The sequence below is a fragment of the Tachyglossus aculeatus genome, chromosome 4, assembly GCF_015852505.1.
Source record: "Tachyglossus aculeatus isolate mTacAcu1 chromosome 4, mTacAcu1.pri, whole genome shotgun sequence".
NCBI lineage: Eukaryota > Metazoa > Chordata > Mammalia > Monotremata > Tachyglossidae > Tachyglossus > Tachyglossus aculeatus.
This window is the reverse complement of record NC_052069.1, coordinates 52,190,051-52,215,130: the sequence shown is the minus strand read 5'-3', so window position 1 is coordinate 52,215,130 and position 25,080 is coordinate 52,190,051. Positions and strand designations below refer to the sequence as shown.

Sequence of the window (25,080 nt, the reverse complement as noted above, 5' to 3'; positions counted from 1 at the left end):
TTAAGTGCTTACTGTGTGCCAAGCACTGTTCTAAGCACTGGGGTAGATGTGAGGTAATCAGGTCAGACACAATTCCTGTCCCTGATGGGGCTTACAGTCTTAGTCCCCATTTTACAGAGGAGAGAACTGAGGCATAGAGAAGTGAAGTGACTTGTCCAAAATCACACATCAGAACCTCTGATTCCCAGGCCCAGGCTCTTTTTTGAGAAGCAGCGTGGCTCAGTGGAAAGAGCACGGGCTTTGGAGTCAGAGGTCAGGGGTTCGAATCCCAGCTCCGCCAAATGTCTGCTGTGTGACCTTGGGCAAGTCACTTCACTTCTCTGAGCCTCAGTTACCTCATCTGTAAAATGGGGATTGACTGTGAGCCCCACGTGGGACAACTTAATCATCTTGTATCCTCCCCAGAGCTTAGAACAGTGCTTTGCACATAGTAAGCGCTTAACAAATGCCATTATTATTATTATTATTATTTCCCCTGCGCCACACTGCTTCTTCTGTGCTACACACTGCTCAGAATTTAAAGTGAGCCCATGTCTAGCAAAAAATAGCTCCCCGCTCTAGGGAGTAATGGGAAGGGTGGTTTCCCAGTTGAAATAGTAGGAGTCCAGAATTCAGGGTTTTCTTTTCTATGTTTCTTTCTTTTGTAGGTGAGAGTAGAGTTAGAGAACAGGGGTAACAAATTAAAGAGTCAACAAACACTTTCTTCATAAATGACTTTGAAAGTCTGGGGCAGGGGCACTTTATCAGTTTGATTCACACAATTGAAATTATCACTGATCAATTGAAGCAGCATGACTCAGTGGAAAGAGCACGGGCTTGGGAATCAGAGGTCATGGGTTTAAATCCTGACTCCACCATTTGTCAGCTGTGTGACCTTGGGCAAGTCACTTGACTTCTCTGTGCCTCAGTTACCTCTTCTATAAAATGGGGATTGAGGCAGTGAGCCCTACATGGGACAACCTGATTACCTTGTATCCTCCCCAGTGCTTTAAACAGTGCTTAGTAAGTGCTTAATGTATACCATCATCATTATTATTATTATTATCAGTACCCATGAACCAAGGCAAACAAGAAGATGTGTGCTCTTGGATGACTAGTTTAATCCAGTTCATCTGAATTTAAAGGAGGAATTAAATACCGTAAAGCATTTTTAAAATTTTGTGAAACCAGATTGCCTGTCTTTCAGTGCTTTTTGCCATCTAGGCTCTGAGCTCTTTGAGGGCAGGGTTCATGTCTACCAGTTCTGTTATACCATACTCTCCCAATCACTTAGTAAAGTATTCCACACACAGAAAACATTCAATAAATATCATTAATTTTGTCTGGGGTAATTCTAAGCTGTTTTTCACAGGTGGCTTGGGGTGTTTGCTCAAAGAGATCTGATTCATTGTTACTAAATTCTGATCAATGCCTTGTGTCACAATATTATATGGTGTTACTCTTTCTGTTTGAATAATCAGTTCCTCATTTAAACAGCTTGCAAACAAGAGGATAAATTGTAGCACAATAGACAATGTACTAAATGTAACTTTTTAAATTCACATGGAGCACATAAAAGGCAAGAGCTATTGCTTTTGGGAAGAGGAGCTCTAGAGAGAAAGGATTGCTCTCTCTGTTTGACTCTGGAATTCTGTTCTTTTCTTAGTTAAGTATGTTCTGCAGCATGAAGAAGACTAATTGTTGAGCCCTGAACAAGTCAACAAAATAAGACAGGCAATGGAATAACCATGTAAGATGATGAAAGAATTGCATATTTTCTTATGCATGTGAAACTTGATTTATAGGTCTCAAGAGGATTTGCCTTCAGTGGTCTATGACCCTGCTATCAAAAGCACTATAAATATGTATGAAGTACATAGTTTATAAAACAGAGTTCAGGGGAGACTACCCCTTATATTTCAGCAAACAAATCAAATTCATCCAGTCGGGCTGAACAGTGACTAAGATGACATAACACTCTACTTAGCAATACAAAATATAAGGAAAACAAAAGGGAGGGAATTGCTTAGCCCAATTTAAGGGGCATAAGTAGAAGTAGTTTGCGCTAAATATGAGGAGAAATTTCCTGACGGTAAAGATATCATACTCAGTTTTGCCTAAAGAAATTGAAAAAGCCCTATCACTCTAAAAATACATGGAATAAGACAATCAGAAGTGTATTTTAGGAAACAGTTCTTTACTGGTGAGGTTATAGACCGGGTGATCTCTTAGGTCTACTACCTTTGAACTTTTTTTTTCCCCTCGTCTCCTCCTCATTGAACACTCAAGGAAAAAACTTCCACTTAGTCATCTACAGTATGCATTCATTCTTTAAGCTAGTGGAAAATTGCAAATTGTTTTTGTTTTACTTTTGTCTTTTTTTTTTTGTTTTAAAATGACAAGGCAAGTGATTGTGTTTTCTTTGCTCGTGATAGTTAAAAAATACAGTATATGGTAAATCTTTTCATTGAGTAGTTTTCCATGATCATGCATGGGGAAGTGCGTTAGTGGAATTTGAGACATTTGGGGATGTGGGCTGCATCTGAGACAAAAATCACAAATGAGACGTTCACTCCACCCTACCATGACTTCTTCTTTGGCAACCACCTTTCTTCTCCTGTGGCTGAATGATGATGGATCAACCTGAGGCATTTTGAAGTAATTTGTTTTTAAATAATTCACAAGTATCCCTCTCTCCAAAGGTAATTCTTCCACAGGAGGATCTTTATTTTGTTTGAGTGGTTAGAGCTAGTGTTCAAATCCTTATTATCACACTCTTCCAAGTAAATATCAGGAAATAACAGCAAAAGGTCTGCATGGCCCAATTCGAACTTTTCATGTTTTGAGGATTTGGGTGTTTTGGTCACCTCAGAAAAACATTTCTCATCTTCCCAAGTTCATCTGTCCTGCTGAATATTTTTGAGGGGGTACTCTTGCCTAGAAGGAGATGGTCCAACCATATGATTGATTCATTTTATAACTAATTTTCTCTTAAATATCCTGGCTCCAGGGCTTTCAAAACAATTATGTGAGGGGAGTTGTGTTGAGGAAGATTTCTAAACAAACATTGTTTTTTTGAAATCTGCATTAACATCTGTGCGCGCAAGAGTAACTCAGTGAAATATGAACGATGGGGAAACATTACAGTCAAGAGATAAAAATAGAGTTGTTTCCAAGCTTTCAGTGTCATCTGAGGAAATAAGAAAAATATTCTTGAATCATGAGAAGAATCATAGGAGCATCCTTTTTGAGTCAAACTACCAATGCATTGACATTAGTCTTTTTCAAATTCACTGCTTTGACAGAAACTAAAATACCCATTGTTCACACTGCAATAATTGCACTGAATGTCAGGCTATAAAGAAGATGATTCATTTGGGGGCTTGTTCTGATGAACATTGTGAGGAAAACCCTTTTTTGGGGGTGTAGGTGTTGGTGAATACAAAATTTATTTTATCGGGCTCGATATTCTTTGTAGCATTCTCATTTAACAGACATTGACAACTTGAACAGATGCTGGGTTTTATATTTGATTTAAACAAAGTGTAAGTATGTTTCCCAAAATATTCAAATGCCACCAACAAAGTTTGTGTCATCATTTTCAGGGGAATCAAGTTTCCCACTTCCTAAAACTACTCCCTTTTGGGAATTTGGGAAGAATTTTAATAGTTTGGGAAGAATTTTAATAGTAATGATGGCATTTATTAAGTGCTTACTATGTGCAAAGCACTGTTCTAAGCACTGGATGCAGACCACAAAGGACTTATGAATGCTTCTTTATAGTACCAACATTATAATTAAAGTAGGGTTTGTATACTGTAGACAGCAATTCACATACTAGAACTAATGTGAAAGAGTTCTGTCCCTAAGATACATAAACTAACAGGAAGCAACTCCAGGTTCTTGGAGAATTAGGCTTCTTTTTTATAATTTAAAGGGCAGTGAAGCATTTGAAGGTGAAATTTATTTTGGACAACACCCACTAGCATCTCTTACAAAATGTGAAAAAGTACATTGGAAAAGTCTCCGATATCCTGAACAAAGGAATGAAATAAAATATAACAAAATCCTTTTTAGAAGACGTTCTTGAAAGACAAAAATGGTTTATCAGTTTCCTCCTCTCACTGGACTCTGGTAGGCCAACTTTTACCCAAAAGCTCCCAAATACAGTATCATTCCCAGTTAGAATTCTCAATTTTGCTGATAAAATGTTTTGGATTTTAAAAATGTGGTGAAGGATTTGATATTCTAATTCCCAATAACCCATGCTATACTAGAGTTAAAGGCATCCATGATTTGTATTGAGAGATCCATTGTGGTGGCAACACCAACATATATGTAAGTCTACTGGCAGAGCTAGAAAACAAGAGCCTCCTTCACACTGGTTTTCTTGTGGAGACCCACTATCAGTGAATTGCATTTATTGAGCACTGACTGTGTGCAGAGCACTGTACTAAGCACTTGGAATAATACGACATAACCGAATTGGTAGAAGTGTTCCCTGCCTACAATGAGTTTGCAGTCTAGAGGGAAGTGGTTAGAAATGGGCGAAATGACTGTATCACAGGGGCTTTTGCTGCTTTTATAGCTAAAACAGGAAAACCATGAAGGATGGGATAGGATCTTACGAATCAACACTATATCGTTTTGAAGGAAAGTTTAGTGAATTAGCCTGTGTCTGCACAAACATAACAATCCAGACATTGGAGCAGACTGGAATTTATGGTTGGATTGTATGTCGATCTTCCTTTATGAAAAAGTTTGATTGGTCCGAAAGATTTGGTCCATCTCTGAAATTCTGTAACTTGAACAGTAGAAGATTGTAAACACCTTGAAGGCAGGGATCACTGATTCTAATTTCTTCTGTACTCTCCAAAGGGCTTAGTAAAGTTTTCTGCACACAGGAGCTCAATAAATGTCATGGATTTCTTGGTCTAAACTAGTTTACAGTGCATTCAATATTATATTTAAGAAACATGAAAGACAAAAATCTCTTAAAATAATTAAAGCTTGTATTTATATTAAATTGTCATCTGGAAACATAAAAACACATTTCAGATGTTAAATCATTTCTCGCTGGCTTCTATGATGGGAAACTGTGACCAAGTAGAAAGAACATGGGTCTGGAAATCTGAAGACCTGGGTTCTAATCCCAGCTTTGCTACTTTCCTTCTATGTGACCTGGGACAAATCACTGAAGTTCTCTGTCTCACTTCTTCAGCTTTCAAGTGAGGATTGAATACCTATTCTCCCTCTCCCTTAGACGGTGAGTCCGTCGAGGATGGGAATTGGTTCTCATCTGATTGTGTTGTATCCTACACAAGTCACTGAAGTACAATGCCTGGTTTATCAAGTACCACAATTATTATTACTATTATTAGTAGTAGTAACATTATTGAAAAGATCACCTCTAGACTGTAAGCTCTTAGTGGGCAGGAAAATGTCTATCAATTCTGTTATACTACCCCACATGCTCTACAAACAGGAAGTGCTCAGTAAATATGATCGATTGATTGGACACCTACATATGAAATATACAGCATACTTCTTATTAGTTTAACTGCTTTTGCAAGTTCTGGTTTTTGTTTTTTTTTTGCCCTCAGCCCTGGGTACTATAAATGAAAGAAGACCAGCTTTCTTCTCCATGGAAGGAAGGTTCTCACATCTCCATCCTGAATAGTTCAGTTGGGTTTTCTCAGGCAGGGGGAAAAAACCAAAACTAGCCTCAACTTGAAGATAGTCACTCTACATGCTGACTGCTCCGATTGGCCCTGGGCTCGGTCCATCACTCCAAAACGCGGTGAAGTTATGGCTTGTCAGATGCTGAGCCATTGGCTAAAGCAAGCCGTGATCCTCTTGCTCCTGTCTCACACTCATTAGCTCCCCAGTAGGAGTGTCTTTTTTTAATAGTATCCATTAAACACTTACTGTGAGTCAAACACCGAGGTAGAAACAAGTTAATCAGGCCTGATACAGTCCCTGTCCCACATGGGGCTCACAATCCAAGTGGGAGAGGAAGCAGGTACTGGATTCGGGTTTTGCAGTTGAGGAAACTGAGACTCAGAAAAGTTAAGTGACTTGCCCAGGTCACACAGTCGTCAAGGGGCAGAGCTGGGAGCTTTTTGCAAAGGGACTCAGAGAGAAAAGCAATCTGCTGTAGCATCCGGGAGAGTATTCTGCTGTCATTTTCACAGGCAACCAGGAGACTAGAGGTCTACCAAAATGAATTAGAATAATGTAATGAAATGAGAATGATGTGGCCAGGTTGTTTAGGACTTGCATTTTCTGAGCAAGAATCAGGAATGTGAGATAGGTTACTCACCAGTTCTGGTAACCATTACTGGTAACATTATGTGTGCATTCTGGTACATCCCCCTATACTGCAAACTTACTGTGGGTAGGGAACGCATTTGTTATATTGTCATAGTGTTTTCTCCCCAGCTCCTAGTGCAATGTTCTGCACACAATAAGTGCCAAAAACTACAACTATGTTCTCTGCATTTGAATTTGCAGCTACCCTTTATTCACTCCACTGTCAGCCCCACAGCACTTATGTACATATCTGCATTTCATTTTAATATCTTTCTCCCTCTGTAGACTGTCAGCTCCTTACAGACAGGAAGCATGTGTACCAACTCGGTTATAGTGTAATCTTCCAAGCCTTTAGTACAGTGCTCTGCATACAGTAAGCACTCAATAAATATGATTGATTACAAATGAGACATGCAAATTTATTGTCTATCAAAAATGGAGAAGAGCATCAATTTTAAAGAAAAAAATACCTAAAGAAAGAACTGTGTCCTTGTTTGAGATTTTTAGAATCAACATAATAGAGGAAAACAGAAGAAACACGACGTCTAATGCCATATTGTATCTTTTTTAAAAAAACAGGAACTTTGGCTAATTGTCTGTTAACTTTTCAATTTGAAATCTGTGGTATTAACATATTTATGGAAAGGGCCTCTGAAACCTCATATAACACAAATAATTCCTCCTCCTTTGGAAGACCCCAGTAAAATGATCAGTGACTCTTTGTTTAATCGTTTGACAAAACCTAGCTCAGCTACTTGTAATTTACAGTTGTTCACCTTTGTCACTTTTCAGCTTTTCCTTGCCAAAAAAATTTAGTTTGTCTTGAAGCTGAATTGTTGTCTGGATTTCCAATGTTGTTCACAGTATGGGTGCAGAATATAAAAATGGTGTTGCCTATGTCTATTTCTGGCACAGTTGGCTTCTAGTAGAAATGAATTTGACAATTCCAAGGCTGTTATATCCTTTCAGTTCAGAGCTTTATGGAACTTTCCACTCTTAATTTTTGTTGACTGGATGGTTCCGTTATATTGATTTTTCACACCAAATTACAAAGTTTATTGTGTTGAAAAAAATCACATTTATTTTTGACCTGGAATTGCTTTAGATTCTTAATATCTTTACATCAACTATCAGAGGAAAATAGTAAGAATAACTTGATTTTCATGACACTGAGAGGGAATCCATTTGTTGTTTTGTAATTGGATGATTTCCAAAAAAAATGATAGGTTGGTTTACGAACTGTTATCTGTGGAATGGGCACATTTTGCCTTGCACGTTTGCAAGTTGTATACAGTTCACCTAAAGTTTCCCCCACAGGAAGTCCTATTTCCCCTAGTTTCTTCACCCCTTCCCCTCTCCCTGATTGGGGAAGGAGAAGGTTTGGAAGGAATTCTGCCCGTATTTAATTCGCAGACTATTTTCCTTCTAGCAGCAGTTTCAAAGTGGGGAATATCCAGGGCCAGCAATCCCAAGAAACACTTGAATTTAAGCACAGTCAGCTCACTGTCACAGTCTATTGCTAGGCCTCAATAGGCGCTATGAGAACACACCCTCCTGAGTTTCCCCATGACAGTCCTGACTTTCAGCTAACTGGGTCCACTCATCCCCTAGCAATATTTTTTAAATACTCTCCCAAACATACGTCCTTATATTCACATTTCACAAAAACAGGTCTTGTTTCTTCTTTACAAAACTTGTCTTTTGCCATCGAGTCGTTTCCGACCCATAGCAACACCACGGACACATCTCTCCCAGAATACCCCGCTCACCATCTGCAATCGTTCTGGTAGTGTATCCATAGAGTTTTCTTGGTAAAAAAATATGGAAGTGGTTTGCCATCGCCACCTCCCACGCAGTAAACTCAAGTCTCCATCCTCGACTCTCTCCCCTGCTGCTGCTGCCCAGCATGGGTGAGTTTTGACTTGCAACAGATTGCCTTCCACTTGCTAGCCACTGCCCAGGCTAGGAATGGAATTGGTAGGCCTCTGCCTGACTCTCCCTCCCATAGTCGAGACTGGTAGAGTGCTGGAAACTCTCCAGATATGACCCTGAGAGGGGTTACAAAGCTTACCTCTTATAAAATGGTACAACTGTTTAGACTAATAGTGTAATAAATAAGCCTATGCTAGGTTTTAAATAACATCATCATCATCAATGGTATTTGTTGAATGCTTACTGTGTGCCTCAGTTCTCCTGTTCTCTCTCCTACGTTCATTCATTCAATCAATCATATTCATTGAGTGCTTACTGTGTGTGAAGCACTAAAGTGCTTGGGAGAGTACAACACAACAATGAACAGGCACATTCCCTGCCCACAATGAGCATACAGTCCAGCAAGATGTGGGATAATTAGTATTTATTGAGTGCTTACTACGTGCATAGCCCTGTGCTGTTTGGGAGAGTACAAAATAACAATATAACAGACATGTTCCCTTCCCACAGTGAGTTTACAATCTAGAGGTTAGGGTCTGTGTCTAGTCTAATTGTATCCACCCCAGTACTTAGAACAGTTTTTAACATATAGTATATGCTTAACGAATAATATAAAAAAATGTGGGTTGAATGAAAGAGATAAGGCAAGAACGCTAAGGTTTCTGGCTGTATATATTATAGCCCTGCTATTGATCCAGTGAAAAAAGGAAAGCTTGTGGAATCCCCCTCCCAATCCACCCCCCTTACCTCCTTCCCCTCCCCACAGCACCTGTATATATGTATATATGTTTGTACATATTTATTATTCTATTTTATTTGTACATATTTATTCTATTTATTTTATTTTGTTAACATGTTTTGTTTTGTTGTCTGTCTCCCCCCTCTAGACTGTGAGCCCGCTGTTAGGTAGGGACCGTCTCTATATGTTGCTAACTTGTACTTACCAAGCACTTAGTACAGTGCTCTGCACACAGTAAGCACTCAATAAATACGTTTGAATGAATGAATGAATCAAAAAACCTGGATTCTAGTCCCAGTTTTGTATGCTGGTGTTGGGCCATCAGTGGAGAATGTGTGTGATAGAAAAAAACAAGAATGGCATTCCACAGTATGGATAGACCCTGCAAGAATTTTGAAAAATAACTGGCTGAAGTGGGTGGGAAGGAACACTATGGATACCATGGCAACCGTAACGAAGGTTATGATATGTAAGCACAACATCACTGTGCCTGCAAATGGGTTCTGTGACTTCTAGACTGTGAGCCCACTGTTGGGTAGGGACCATCTCTATATGTTGCCAACTTGTACTTCCCAAGCACTTAGTACAGTGCTCTGCACACAGTAAGTGCTCAATAAATACAATTGATTGATTGATTGATTCTGTATGTAAAATAATAATAAAACCCTCTGGTTGCACTTTTCAGTAATAACTGTGGTATTTCTTAAGTGCTCACTCTGGACCAAAGGGTGTACTAAGCATTGGGATAGATACAAGATAGGTTGGACACAGGTCCCTTTCACATTGGGCCTCACAGTGTAATAGGGAGAAGAGATACTGAATTCCCATTTTACAGATGAGGAAACTGGGTCACAGAAAAGTCTGGTCTACAGGGCGAGGCCTAGAAGAAGTAACATAAGCCTAGTGAAAAGAAGATGGGCCTAGAAGTCACCCCTCACAACCGATCTGTTACCAAAACCTGCCGGTCTCACCTCCACAACATTGCCAAGATCCAGCCTTTCCTCTCCATACAAACCCCTACCTTGCTGGTTCAATCTCTCATCCTATCCCTACTAGATTACTGCATCAGCCTCCTCTCTGATCTCGCATCCTCCTATCTCTCCCCACTTTACACTTCACTCTGCTGTCTGGATCATCTTCATGCAGAAACACTCTGGGCATGTTATTCCCCTCCTCAAATATCTCCAGTGGCTGCCTGTCAACCTACGCATCAAGCAAAAACTCCTCATTCTCAGCTTCAAGGCTGTCCAACACCTCACCCACTCCCACCTAACCTCCCTTCTCTCCTTCTCCAGCCCAGCCCGCACTCTCAGCTCCTCTGCCGCTAACCTCCTCACTGTACCTCATTCTCACCTGTCCCGCCATCAACCCCCAGCCCACGTCCTCCCCCTGGCCTGGAATGCCCTCCCTCCACAAATCTGCCAAGCTAGCTCTCTTCCTCCCTTCAAAGCCCTACTGAGAGCTCACCTCCTCCAAAAGGCCTTCCCAGACTGGGCCCCCTTTTTCCTCTCCTCCTCCCCATCCCCCCCGCCCTACCTCCTTCCCCTCCCCACAGCACTTGTATATATTTGTACAGATCTATTACTCTATTTATTTTACTTGTACATATTTACTATTCTATTTATTTTGTTAATGATGTGCATATAGCTTTAATTGTATTTGGTCTGACGACTTTGTCACCTTTCTACATGTTTTGTTTTGTTGTCTGTCTTCCTCTTCTAGACTGTGAGCCCATTGTCGGGTAGGGACCATCTCTATATGTTGTCAACTTGTGCTTCCCAAGCGCTTAGTACAGTGCTCTGCACACAGCACTCAATAAATACGATTGATTGAATGAATGAATGAATCTGTGAAATTGGGGATAAAGTTCCTGTTCTCCTTTCTCCATCAGATTTTGAGTCCCATGTGGGAAAGGGGCTGTGTCTAATTTAATTGTACCATGTAATGACAAGGTTACCCCTTTGCTTACCACAGTGCTTAACACATAGCGTGTAACAAATACCATATTTTTTTATAATTAAATTTCTTTTTCTAGAATTGAGCTGTTAGCTCTTGAAAGCCATCTGATTACCATAATATATCTCCTAGCTGCAAATGCTCATATGTAGTAAATACTTAACAAATACCATAATTATTATATGCTGTAAATTTCTAATCCTAGTTCTGTTGTCTGACCTTGGACAAGTAACTCAACAGCTCTGTGTCTCATTTCTTTCATCTATAAAATGGGGATAAAATACCTGTTCTCCCTTCCCTTTAGACTGTGAGCCCCATGTGGGAGAGGAAGTGTATCTGGCTTGATTTTCTCGCAAATGTCCAGCACTTAGAACAGTGCACGGCAAATAGTAGTCAGTTTAACTATCCCAGTTATTATTCTTGTCCAATGTTAGCAGGCAAGTGGTGGATTCAGGAATAATACATGGGTCCTCTCACTCCCAGACTTGTACTCTTTCCACTAAATCATGCTGCTTCTTGTACCTTTACAAGGTGCTGCATTCCACCCTCTTTTTTTAATGATATTCGTAAAGCACTTACTATGTACCAGGCGCTGTTCTAAGCGCTGGGGTAGATACAAGGTAACCAGGTTGGACACGGTCCATGTCCCTCATAGGGCTCACTTATCCACTTACAGTCTTGAAGTCTCAGGTCTGAGTTTCCATATATTTCACCAACAGAAATATATACATACCCGTGTGTTCTCAGGTTGCCTGAATAGGCTACATTTGAATCTAGTTTTTGAAAAATATGACAGAATGAAATGTAAATATGAAAATATTCAAAATAACACACTGCCAGTAGTTTTCAGCATGCATTTTTCAAGTGTTTCATGCCATTTACCCAAATAGATTTTTAAGATATGCCTTATACAACGTGTTAGCAAGAGTGGGCTATTAAATCAGCTCATGTGTCATTGACAATTTAAGTGCAGGTGGCTCAGTGGAAAGGGTAACCTACACCGTGGGAAATTATTGTCATCATAACTTTCACATTTGGAAGAGCCTCTAGGTTCCATTTAGGCCTTGCTTCCTTGTTCCTCATTCTTATTTCAGAAATAGGAATGAGTTATGTAAATTGGGGATTTAGAGATACATCAGTGACCACAAGTATTCAACTACTGTAAGATATTTTCCCTCTGATTTGTTGCCATCAATACATCGCTGTTAAGCATTTGAAATATAATTTCTACTGCTCTATGTGACACAAGGCCTAACTAGGGTTTGTTGCTAAAGAGCATTTGTCATTTGAGTAATCTCATTTAAAATTACAGATCTTGAAAGGTGAAGGGAATTCTAACATTTTTTTGTACTTTTTGTACATGCCTAAATTATAGGATGATGATGAGTCCCTTCGGAGATGAGAGCTCTTCACTTTGAAATGAGAGATGACATAGTGGCTAGATTTTTTTTAGACCGAATAGTAGTAGTATTAATAATATTTATTAAGTGCTTATTGCATGCAAGGCACTGCAGTAAGCACTGGAAAAGAATTTGCAGATGAGAAGGAGACACAGTTCTAAGCCCTCTCCAGGGGGCTTATAATAAAAAAAAATTGAATGGGGGAGAGGGAACCAGTGAAGGATATACAAGGAGTGATGAAATAATACACTTAAGACAAAGACAAAAAAAACCTAAGATTTGTAGGGTACTGTGCCTAGAGGAGCAGATTTTCAGGCTCTCATGACCCAGAATCCAGTCAGCCTCAGAGCCAGAAATTCAAAGTGCTGCCCTTCACATGACTGTAGGCTTGTTGTGGGAAGGGAATGTGTTGTTGCATTGTACTCTCCCAGGCACTTGCTACAGTGCTCTGCACAGAGTGAGTGCTCAATAAATACTTCTAATGATGATGATGATGACATATTACTTATCACGTTGTGATATATGAAAGACAGAGTGTGATTCACAAACACGTAGTGCAATGCCATTAAATTACACTGTTTGGCCATGATATTCAGCATGACATCAAATCACTCTATTTCATCCTGCAGTGAAATGGCGGTTTTCAGATTTAATTTGCTTCCTAACCCCTCTCCTGTCCTGGGCTGCAGAGCTAACCCCGGTTCTGACTTAGGCCGTGGAGGAAGTGGCAATCGGTCCATTGGGTCTTTTGAAAAGTAGAGGTCCATTAACTCCATAGAGAAAATTAAAATAGACCTTAGGGCAGCCTATATGATCTAGTTGGAAAGAGCAAGGGAAGGTAGTTAGAGACCTTCCTATTCCAGCTCTGCCACTTGCCTGCTGTCACTAACTTCTCCGTACCTCAGTATTTTTTCAGTTTTTTTTAAGCACTTTGTTACCCCAGCCCCACAGAAAACACAAAGCCCCACATACACACACAGAGAGCGACATATATACATATAATATACATATAATAATATATATATAATATATAATAATATATATAATTTCCCCTATCTTTAATTTATTTTAATATCTGTCTCTTCCACTTGATTGTAAACTCCTTGTGGGTAGGGATTGTTTCTACCAACTATATAATAATAATAATGATGATGGTATTTGTTAAGCACTTACTATATGCAAAGCACTGTTCTAAGTGCTGGGGAGGTTCAAGGTGATCAGGTTGTCCCACGGGAGGCTCACAGTTTTAATCCCCATTTTATAGATGAGATAACTGAGGCACAGAGAAGTGAAGTGACTTTCCCAAAGTCACACAGCTGACAGTTGGCAGAGCTGGGCTTGGAACCCATGACCTCTAACTCCAAAGCCTGTGCTCTTTTCACTGAGCCATGCTGCTTCTCATATTGTATTATATTCTCCCAAGCTCTTACTAGAATGTTCTGCGCATAGCGTAGCCTATGGGGTAGAACATGGACCTGGAAATCAGAAGGACTGGGGTTCTAATCCCTGCCCCACCACCTTGCAAAAGTCATTCAACTTCTGTGTGCCTCAATTCCCTCATCAATCAATGTTATTTATTGAGAATTTACTATGTGTAGAGCACTATACTAAGTACTTGGGAGAGTGGCTCAGTGGAAAGAGCATGGGCTTGAGAGTCAGAGGTCATGGGTTCAAATCCCAGCTCTGCCAATTGTCAGCTAAGTGACTTTGGACAAGTCACTTAACTTCTCTGTGCCTCAATTACCTAATCTGCAAAATGGGGATTAAGACTGTGAGCCCCACATGGGACAACCTGATCATCTTGTATCCTCCCCAGCGCTTAGAATGGTGCTTTTCACAGAGTAAGTACTTAACAAATGCCATCATTATTATTCCCCCCAACCTTCTGGACAGTGCATCAGAATTAGCAGACATGCTCCCAGCCCAAAATGAGCTGCAAAAGATGGATTAGGACTGTGAGCCCCATGTGGGATATGGACTATGTCCCGCCTAATTAGCTTGAATCTACCCCAGTGCTTAATACAGAGCCTGGCACATAGTAAGTGCCTAACAAATACCATAAAAAAATAACCTTAATTGATTGATTAACTTCCTCATCTGTGAAAATGAGGATAAGATTCCTGTTCTCCATTTCCCCTCAGATTTTGAGTCCCATGTGGGAAAGGGACTGTATCTGATTTTATTGTACCTTGTAATGATGAGGTTACCCCCATTGCTTACCGCAGTGCTTAGCACATGGTGTGTAACAAATCCCATAATATTTTTTTATAATTACATTTCTTTTTCTAGAATTGAGTTGTTAGCTCTTGAAAGCCATTTGATTACCATAATTATCTCTTAGCGGCCTAGGCTCATATATAGTAAATGCTTAACAAATTCCATAATTATTATAGTGCCGTAAATTTCTGCATGAAGACTGTGTGCATTCTTGTTTTGCTGATTCCTTTTCCTCAGGTCAGTATTTCGTCAATAATAATTATTACTCTGGCATCCAATACCACTTTGAGAAGCAGTTTGTATATTGTGAACATTAGTTCATATGACTATCCTAAATCTCATTTTCTGTGCTTTCTTTTTAGATTGTAATTGCTAGTATCATGTGCACTTACAACAAAGATGACTGGACTGAACTTTCCAAAATGGCTGAGGTAATGGCTTCTCAATGCACTTTTTTATTTCTTTTGTCCTGTTTGTATTAGTCTTAAATAAAAAGCTGCAATAAAAAAATCCTACAGTAAAATGAAATTGAATTGAAAAATGAGAATTTAAAGCATGTCCATTAGAATTTGTTTATCCTGTTTTTTCATTAAAATCATTGAAATGTAAATTTAAAAGGAATCTATTCTGCAAAAGTGGTCCCTTGGATTTTATGCACTACCTGAAAATCCTTTAGTCTATGAATCCTTATACTTTTTATTTGCATATTAAGCAAACTGTATATTATGATGGATGCCATGATAAAATGTGATTCTACCTTTGAGAGCCTAACTTGATCTTACCTTGCCTTGAGGCAAACTAGTTTGACAGCACCAGAGGAAATTTTGAATATAAAACAGTTGAATATTTAAAGTATAAAAGGTTCACTTAATGCTATTCTAGCTTTAATACAGACTTGCATAACATTATAAGACAGAAAGCTACTGAACAGAATGCTAGTCAGCAGGTTTCCTCTAATATAAATCTAATTTTGCACAACGGCAAACACCTAAGCAAATGCCCTGATTTTCTATTTTTAATTGGAAAAAGAGTTTAAAATTCTGCACCTATATCTGACATAATGATATGATTTTTTTTCTTTAAATTCAAGAGGGAAGTGTATTATCCCTCTGACTCTATAAAATAGAGGTGGGGGGAGGGAGGTGTTAAGTTACCAACAATAGTTGGCTAATTGGTTCTGAAGCTTCTTACTGCACCTAAGAATCTCCATTTTATTTGGGCTTTTTAAACTTGTGAGGAAAAAAAAATCACTTCTGGGACTTAAGGGAATGAAATTAAACATAATTAGTAATTGGCTTTGTGATCTTCAGTTCTAGGTCCCTTTTATATGTGTATTTACCTAATTGACCATGAAATCTTCTACAGGATCCATGCTTGACAAGAGCTTTGCCACTTTTAAGCTGACTATGATGAATGACTTAATCATGCTATTCGCTCTTCTTCTTTTGTAAGGCTTAAAATGCTCAAATTCCTCCCCTCCAGTAAAAGGTTTGCATTTAAGGGTGAGATACCTTTTGACGGGCATTTAGAAAAACTAAACTATAGTACTCTTGTTTCTTCATTTATAACATGAAACATCTTATTATGGGGAAATATTCCTCAACTTCCGGCATTGTTTTGGTTTTTACTAGCATCAAGATCCCGTTGAGTAGAAAATATCTGTGACCTTCCAGGCCAAAAAATTCCCAAGAGGTATAGTGTATATTATCTCCCCAGGAGACCAATCTTTTCGTAGGAAAAATCAATCTGTAGCAGGAACTCACAACAAAAAGAAAAATCAGTTCTGTGATCCAAAAATGGGACTCTGACCCAGCAATGTGAAATGAAGAGAACTTCCCGGGGTTGGTAGTGAGGGCCCGGACTCACCTGGAATGCCCCGATCTTTAGACAAAATGAAAACATTTAAAATACTCATACACATTTTTTTTAAGAGACAGCTGTTATAGCTTCAGGCTGGAATAACTCATGGTGATAGGGAGAGAGCTGCTGTTTTGTTGTTGTTGTTTTTGATTCAACAGAAGGATTTAGCCTGTTCAGGTTAACTGCTTGGAATCAGTGAGGGTTTAAGCACACTCTTCCCTTGTGCTTAACATCAGTTAGGTGGGGGTCATAGAAATCATCTGGCGGCTGCTGCCCAGCTCTCTTTGGCACATAGTAAAGACTTAACAAACACCATTATTATTATCATTATTATTATTATTATCAGAGCAGGAGTCCTTGGGGAACTTTGGGAAAGGTTTCAAGAATCCGGGGAAATAAAGGTACAATCCATATGGAATTTTTAAATGGCTAAAGGAGGGATTCTCTATTTATTAGTTCATCGGAGAAGATTTCACTACATCTTTTCCAGTGCTTGGACAAAGCTACGGTGACCATCATATGCTGATTATTTTAAGGGGCAGAACCTTATAAAAATCCAGGGCTCAAATAGTTTATACAATTCAATGTAGTGTATTCAATGAGGTGATTAAAATGAGTACTTGTTTTTCTAAATGTTAGAACCCACTCTGCTTGCCATGAAGTACTCAAAGCTAGGACCATGAGCACATCCCCTACCAGCTGTAGGTTGAGTGCCTTGTTGTAGCTCACCTGCCCGGGGACTTCCCAAGGTAAGGTCAGTGAGGTCAACTCCAGAGGCGTCCCAGCTGTCCACCGACCAGACCCCTGGCCCATGTCTCGGCACAAGACATTAAGTATCAAAGTCTTATTACTGAGTCCTAATTAGAATTGTGTTGTAAGGACAACGATACCAAAGATGTAGACCCTTTCCCTCCCCTGCATGTCCATTTTGGCTCCACCTGTGCCTCATCACCTCCCAGAAGTCCTGTCTCCTCTTCCATCACTTCTCTAAACATCTCTTTTATAATTTCTATGTTGGGACAAGTGTCCAGTCAAGGTTACTTCTTGCAGCTGTTGCAATTTTTTGTCTTAATTTTTGTCAACTCACTCCAGTTCCCTTCATCAACCCCTAGTTCACATGCATTAGCTCCACATTTTCTTCAGTTTTGCTTGCCCAACCCCCATGCACTGCATCCTGCATTCTTTTTTTAACCATCTTATTTTTCCGTAGCTGTTCCCCAGCCCATTCCTCTCCGCTTTGTAAGGCCTCTGTTCTCTTGCTTCCCAATCCAAATTTATGTTCAGTCTTTCCTGTTCCCTTGTAAGCCTTTTGATTTATATTTCTTGACACTTCTGCTTTGCTACCTGTCACCTTTCCAATCCTCAATCCCACTCACTTCGCCTTCCCACCTGCTTCTATCTTCATGGTTATCATGGCTGTCTTCATCTTCTTAAACTTCTATCGTCATGACTATTTCCTGTGACCCTTCCGTAGACTCCCCCATTGAGTCACATTGAAAATCTACAAGTATCATGTGTGGTGGGAATGAAAGATAGACAAGGTGGTGGTTCCTGACATGCTTCCTCTTCTTCCTTCACCGACTCTTATCCTCCAAACCTGAACAAATTTACTTATTCAGATAAATCATCACCTGCCTAAACATAAAAAGGTTAATATTATTTTATAGTATAAAATAAACTGACTATAAGTGCTGGCTTTGATGGATCTTTGTATGCTATTGTGGAAATTTTAGGAGAGTGTTCAAAGGGCTCCAAATTGAGACGTAGGGAAATTTTAACCAGATTCTAACTGTTCTTCATCCCTTCAAAGGTTGGTATTTACACATCTGGGCTAAAGCATGCTAAGATTCCTTAACATTTGGGATCTAGCAGTGGGGAAGATGAGGACATGAATTTGAACTCTAGTTGTGGCTCAACTAACTCCGTAACTCATAGACACCAAGAAGGGAGAGAAGCATGTCACACCCTTAGGATGCAATCCCTAGAACCATGTTTTCAGTAAAATGCATGCAAACTGTCTTGTGAAAGGCATGTTGAATTCACACAGATCAATTGGCGCAGAATTTTTGTTGATAATTTGAGATCTGCTCTCAGCATCTCACTGCAACCCCTGTTTTATTCTCACAGTCCAACCCATATTTTCAGTTTGAGAAATTCTAATGATAGAGCAATCCAGATGAATGTCTGGTTAGAATCTTATCAGAGCCACTGTGGCAAGCTTTATTTTCAGTAGAAAAAGCTGACATGCATACATTTAGGAAAAATCTGAAAATTAAAAAGAAATGATGTGAGAATGATACTTCTGGTCAAATAGCGTGTGGTGGATATTGCAAATTTTCTCCTTAAACTGTTTGCAAAGCAGAATCACTCTTTTCAACCACAATCAAAGAAACAGAAACAAAACAAAAATAACACAAGGCAGGTTTTTTTGCATTTTTTTACTCTCCAGAGAGATAGCACTGAATTCTATTTATTATCATTCTGCCTTTAATGTTGGGCATTTGGAACGCCATCTTTTTCATGTTTTATTTCTTAATCTTTTAAAAGAATATTGGATTTTCTCAGTCCCATTTCCTACTTTCAGCAAATATAAATTTATTTTGGCCGCCTTTATTCTTTGTGTTAAAACAGCTAAGTTTCTCCAATTTGATAAGGAAATTCAGTTTTATTAACAGAAATATGTAAATGGAAAACATTTTTCATCAGTCCAATTATAGGATGTTTGTTTTCTTAGCAAAGTAAAATTTGCACGAATATTGTTTTTTGTTCAACTCCCAATATGAGATAAGTATATTTTCTATTCATTGACAAGCTCCAACTTGAAATCCATTAGCCATATCAACTCCTAATTCATTATTTAAAATGATCATCAGGAAATAGAATTTTTAAATTGCAGAATGTTAAAAGACAACTCCATAAGAACAAGTGATTGGCAAGCCAAAATGCAAAATATGCTTTAGGAAATGACAAATAATGCTACTTTACATTTTTCCCGCACTTTTTCTTGAATGATTATCAAACCTCTAATTATGTTAATGTCATTTAGAGGTATTCAAGTGATTAGATAACAACAATACCTTAATACTTTTATTTTTACAGAGTGATTTTATATTATTTGTCTCATTTTGTCCTCACAACCTCTTTGTGAAGTAGGTGAAAGACGGGTATGATTATTTCAATTTTGGAAATGGGGAAGCTACGTCCTCGGGTCACACAGCCGGCCAGTGGAAGAAATGAAGCTAGAATCCTGATTTAGCTATCAACTATCAGAGGAAAATAGTAAGAATAACTTGTAGGGGGGTAGGAGAGGATTTTGGAGGGAAGCTGAGGAATTCCATGGTTAATCTTGAGGTGCCAGGGGTATATCATGCAGAGATGGCCTGGAGGCAGGAGGAAATACAAGACTGCAGAGGAGGAGAGAAGTTGGGGCTACTAAGTTAGAGCAGCACGGTTTAGAGGAAAGAACACTCCTTTGGGAATCAGACGTCATGGGTTCTAATCCCCGCTCCGCCAATTGTCAGCTGTGTGATTTTGGGCAACTCACTTCACTGTGCCTCAGTTACCTCATCTGTAAAATGGGGATTAAGGCTGTGAGCCCCACGTGGGACAACCTGATTACCTGTATCTACCCCAGCACTTAGAACAGTGCTTGGCACATGGTAAATGCTTGACAAATACCATCATTATTATTATTACTATTTGGGCATGTGCTCAATAAATACGATTGAATGAATGAATGTAGAGATGGTAGTCAAAGCTATATTTGTGTAGATAGGATATTTGATATTTCCAAGTCTGCCTCCCCGAGTAGTGAGTAAGATTCTTTTAAGCAGGGAACAAAATTTTCATTTCTGCTGTGCTTCCAAAGCAGTTAATATAGTATATAGCACTCAATAGCTGCTTAATAAATATGAATATGTGTATTACTACTGCTACTTTTCCTGTTGTAAACAATACAATGATTACATCAGTGGCAGCAAAAAAAAAAACTACCTAAATATCTTTGTGGATAATGATTCATACCCTAGTTTTTCCAATTTATTTCCATTCCCATTCTCATTGAATTTTGTCACATTTTCTGATTTGATTAATCTAAAATAAATTCTAATGCTATAATCTTCTACCTAAGTAAACGTTGGGAAACTGAATTGATCTCTGATGCTACAAATATCACCTATAATTAGTACACCGTATGAAACTGTACCCTAGTGTCGCTAAAAAGCATGTATTAAAAGATGTCTATCTAAAATGACAGTGAAAAATAAGTTGTGTTTTTTGTTGTTGTTGGTAAAAAAAAAATGCATCTATTCAATCAATTATACTTATTGTGCACTTACTGCATGCAAAGCACTGTACTAAGTGCTTGGGAGAGAACAGAATAACAGTATTGGCTATTGACCAAAATACAATTTAAACATTTTCCAGCATCTCAGGAAGATGCCAGAGTTTCCATTATGTAATCTCTTTGAAGGCAGAGATCTCATCTACTAGCTTTATCATATTTTCCGAAGTGCTTAGAAAGAATAAGGGCTTGATATTGTTTGTTTTGCTATTTTAGCCCATGATAAAAATATATTACTTGAAAAGCGGATGAGAAAATGTCCTTCTGAAAAGCACAATGGGTTGTGGGGAAAAGGATCGGATGAGGCACGCCGGGGGATTCTTCTGGGCAGGGAAGAAATGCCCTCAAACGGTTGAAGTTTGACCTTTGTCGTGTGACCTCTGTCAAGGCCTGAATTGGGAAAGTGTCTCGGTACATGAGTAAAACTTTGACTGTACATCTTTGGGTTTTTTTCATGTTCAAAGGCTTCTGGAGCAGATGCCCTGGAGTTAAATTTATCCTGTCCACATGGCATGGGAGAGAGAGGAATGGGCTTGGCCTGCGGGCAGGTAAGGACTTCAACAGTTCTTTCTTTCATGGCTCTTCAAAGGTGTGGGCAGAGGCCTGATCCTTATGATACCTAAGGGGCAGAGGCATAAAGCAGATTAGTGGTTTGGGAATTTCGGGTCTGCATTGTGTAAATATTTAGTGCTTAAAAAGTGGAAAATGAGAGCTGCAGAGATTACACCAAGTGTTTAGTTTTATTAAGGAAGAAATTTCATTATGTGCTTGACAGGAAGTAATATCATAACAAATCGTTTTTGAAAGCACCGAGGCAGAATTAGCTGATTTCAAATGCATTGTTCTTGATTCATTCTTAATGCTGATCCAGTTTCCCTGGAGCAATATACTATACAAAATGCATTGTTCATAGTGATTTTGTGGTAAATGGGGCACAACACAAATTGCATTTTAGATTTTTTAGCATATGTTCATTATGCTCAGTATATTTAGCCATGAAAAAGTTGGGGGTCTGTTTTTATTTTGACATACAAGGAATAGAAATTTTGCCCGGAAATATTTGAATGATGATGAAGAAATTAAATGAGATGAAGAAATTCTCCAAGCATGCAACAGATAATAATAATAATAATAATAATAATAATAATGGCATTTATTAAGCACTTACTATGTGCAAAGCACTGTTCTAAGCACTGGGGAGGTTACAAGGTGATCAGGTTGTCCCATGGGGGGCTCACAGTCTTAGTCCCCATTTTATAGATGAGGTAACTGAGACACAGGTAAGTTAAGTGATTTGCCCAAAGTCACACAGCTGACAATTGGCTGAGTAGGGATTTGAACCCTTGACCTCTGACTCCAAAGCCCATGCTCTTTCCACTGAGCCACACTACAGACTATGGATTAACCTCTTGGTGGTCCATTAGCACACTAAATGCAGACCTGTAAAATTGGAATAGAGTGAAACGTTTGTTGCTAAATATGAAGCTTCTGTGGCAGTGTAATTAAGTACGTAACAGTACTTCTTTTAAATGGTATATTTGTTATGCACTTACTACATGCCAGGCACTGCACTGAGCACTGGGATAGTGTTACAAGATAATCAGGTTGGACACAGTTCATGCCCCTTACGGGACTCGCAATCAGATGAGGTAACTGAGGCACAGAAATTAATGATAATAATAATAATGGTATTTCTGAAATGCTTACTACGTACCAGGCACTGTTCTAAGCAGTGAGGTAGATACAAGAAAATCGGGCTGGACACAGTCCCTGTCCCACAAAGGGCTCACAGTCTTAATCTCCATTTCACAGATGAGGGAACTGAGGCACAGAGAAGTGCAGTGACTTGCCCAGGGTCACACAGCAAACACGTGGAGGAGCCAAGATTAGACCCCTGGTCCTTCTGACTCCAAGGCCGGTGCTCCACCCCCTAGGTCATGCTGCCACTCAAGTGGCTGGGCTGGGACTAGACACCGGATAATAATAATAATGATGATGGTAATCAATCAATCCATCAATCAATCGTATTTATTGAGCGCTTACTATGTTCAGAGCACTGTACTAAGCACTTGGGAAGTACAAGTTGGCAACATATAGAGACAGTCCCTACCCAACAGTGGGCTCACAGTCTAAAAGGAGGAGACAGAGAACAAAACCAAACATACTAACAAAATAAAATAAATAGAATAGATATGTACAAGTAAAATAAATAGAGTAATAAATATGTACAAGCATATATACATATATACAGGTGCTGTGGGGAAGGGAAGGAGGTAAGATGGGGGGGATGGAGAGGGGGACGAGGGGGAGAGGAAGGAAGGGGCTCAGTCTGGGAAGGCCTCCTGGAGGAGGTGAGCTCTCAGTAGGGCCGTGAAGGGAGGAAGAGAGCTAGCTTGGCAGATGGGCAGAGGGAGGGCATGGTATTTGTTAAGTGCTTACTATGTGCAAAACACTTGTTTTAAGTGCGGAGGGAGATACAAGGTAATCAGGTTGTCCCACGTGGAGCTCACAGTCTTAATCCCCATCTTCCAGATGAGGTACCTGAGGCCCAGAGAATAGTAATAATAATAATAATAATGATAATGATGGCATTTGTTAAGTGCTTACTACGTGCAGAGCACTGCTCTAAGCGCTGCAGGGGTACAAGGTGATCAAGTTGTCCCACGTGGGGCTCACAGTCTTCATCCCCATTTTATAGATGAGGTAACTGAGGCTCAGAGAAGTTAAGTGACTTGCCCAAGGTCACACAGCAGGCATTTGGTGGAGTCAGGATTCGAACCCATGACCTCTGACTCCCAAGCCCAGGCTCTTTCCACTGAGCCATGTTGCTTCTCAGATCCTTCTGACTTGTTGGCAGGCACTCCATCCACTGGGCCAGGGGAAGCAGAGTGAAGAGATCACAGGTGTGGGAGTCTTCTGACACTGGGCTTTAATCCTGGCTCTGCCACTTGTCTGCGGTGTGAACTTGGGCAAGTCATTTAAGTTCTCTATGCCTTGTTTTCCTCTTCTGTAAAATGGGGATAAAATCCTAATCCCTCCTACTTAGATTGTTAGCCCCATGTGGGACAGGGACTTGGCCCAACCAGATTATTCATTCATTCAATCATATTTATTGAGCGCTTACTGTGTGCAGAGCACTGTACTAAGCACTTAAATTGTACCTACCCCAGCACATAGTACAATGATTCATACAAAGTAAGCTCACAAGTGACATAATTTGTTTTTATTTATGATTTTATTTGTTATTATTAACAAAATCCCTGTAGCCCAGTTCTGAGTCACTGACATCCACAAGCACATGCGTGGGATGGCTGAGCTCCTAGATGCTCTGGAAAGTTGTTGTTGTTTTGTAATGGTGTTTGTTAAGCATTTACTATGTGCCAGGAACCATACTAAGCCCTGGGATAGATGCAAAATAATCAGGTTGGACACACCCCATGTTCCACATAGGGCTCACAGACTCAATCCCCACTTTACAGTTGAGGAAATTGAGGTACAGCAAAATTAAGTGACTTGCCCTGGGTCACATAATAGAGAAGTCATCCATGGGCACTGGGATTTTCCTTAGGATTCCACTCTCAGAGCTGTATCTGAGCTCAGTCACTATGTAGTCATTAGTGGTGGGCATCCAACAAGTGTAGAAACATGCTAAAATTAGTAGGGAACCGTGTAAATGGCGGAGGAGGAGGTAGAGATGAGAGTGGGAGCAGATTCTCTGACACATACACATCACTACTTGGAAGAGACCATTAGGGGACATGGTCTCAGGCTTGCTCAGACATTCATTCATTCATTTAATTGTATTTATTGAGCATTTACTGTGTGCAGAGCACCGCACTAAGCGCTTGGAAAGTACAAATTAACAACATATAGATGCGGTCGCTACCCAACAATGAGCTCACAGTCTAGAAGCAGCGTGGCTCAGTGGAAAGAGCCCGGGCTTTGGAGTCAGAGGTCATGGGTTCAGATCCCGGCTCCGCCAGTTTCAGCTGTGTGACTTTGGGCAAGTCACTTAACTTCTCTGAGCCTCAGTTACCTCATCTGTAAAATGGGGATTAAGACTGTGAGCCCCATGTGGCACAACCTGATCACCTTCTATCCTCCCCAACGCTTAGAACAGTGCTTTGCACATAGTAAGCACTTAATAAATGCCATTATTAGAAGGGGGAGACAGACAACAAAACAAGTAGACAGGTGTCAATACCATCAGAATAAATAGAATTATAGCTATATACACATCATTAATAAAATAAAAAAAATCATTCATTCATTTATTCAATCGTATTTATTGGGCACTTACTGTGTGCAGAGCACTGTAGTAAGGGCTTGGGAAGTTCAAGCGG

General features: G+C 39.6%; 1 protein-coding gene and 1 non-coding gene across 2 annotated transcripts in view; one reads left to right on the top strand and one right to left on the bottom strand.

Moving 5' to 3' along the window:
• DPYD (dihydropyrimidine dehydrogenase) overlaps positions 1 to 25,080 on the top strand; it is an 884,509-nt gene that overhangs the window by 573,213 nt on the left and 286,216 nt on the right. The window contains exons 15-16 of the mRNA XM_038745292.1: positions 14,898 to 14,966; positions 21,202 to 21,285. Coding sequence (XP_038601220.1) covers positions 14,898 to 14,966; positions 21,202 to 21,285 — 153 coding nt within the window. The remainder of the gene's footprint in view (positions 1 to 14,897; positions 14,967 to 21,201; positions 21,286 to 25,080) is intronic.
• LOC119927775 lies at positions 8,212 to 8,349 on the bottom strand. The gene has a single exon (XR_005450747.1). It is a non-coding gene; the product is annotated as a small nucleolar RNA SNORA7 (small nucleolar RNA).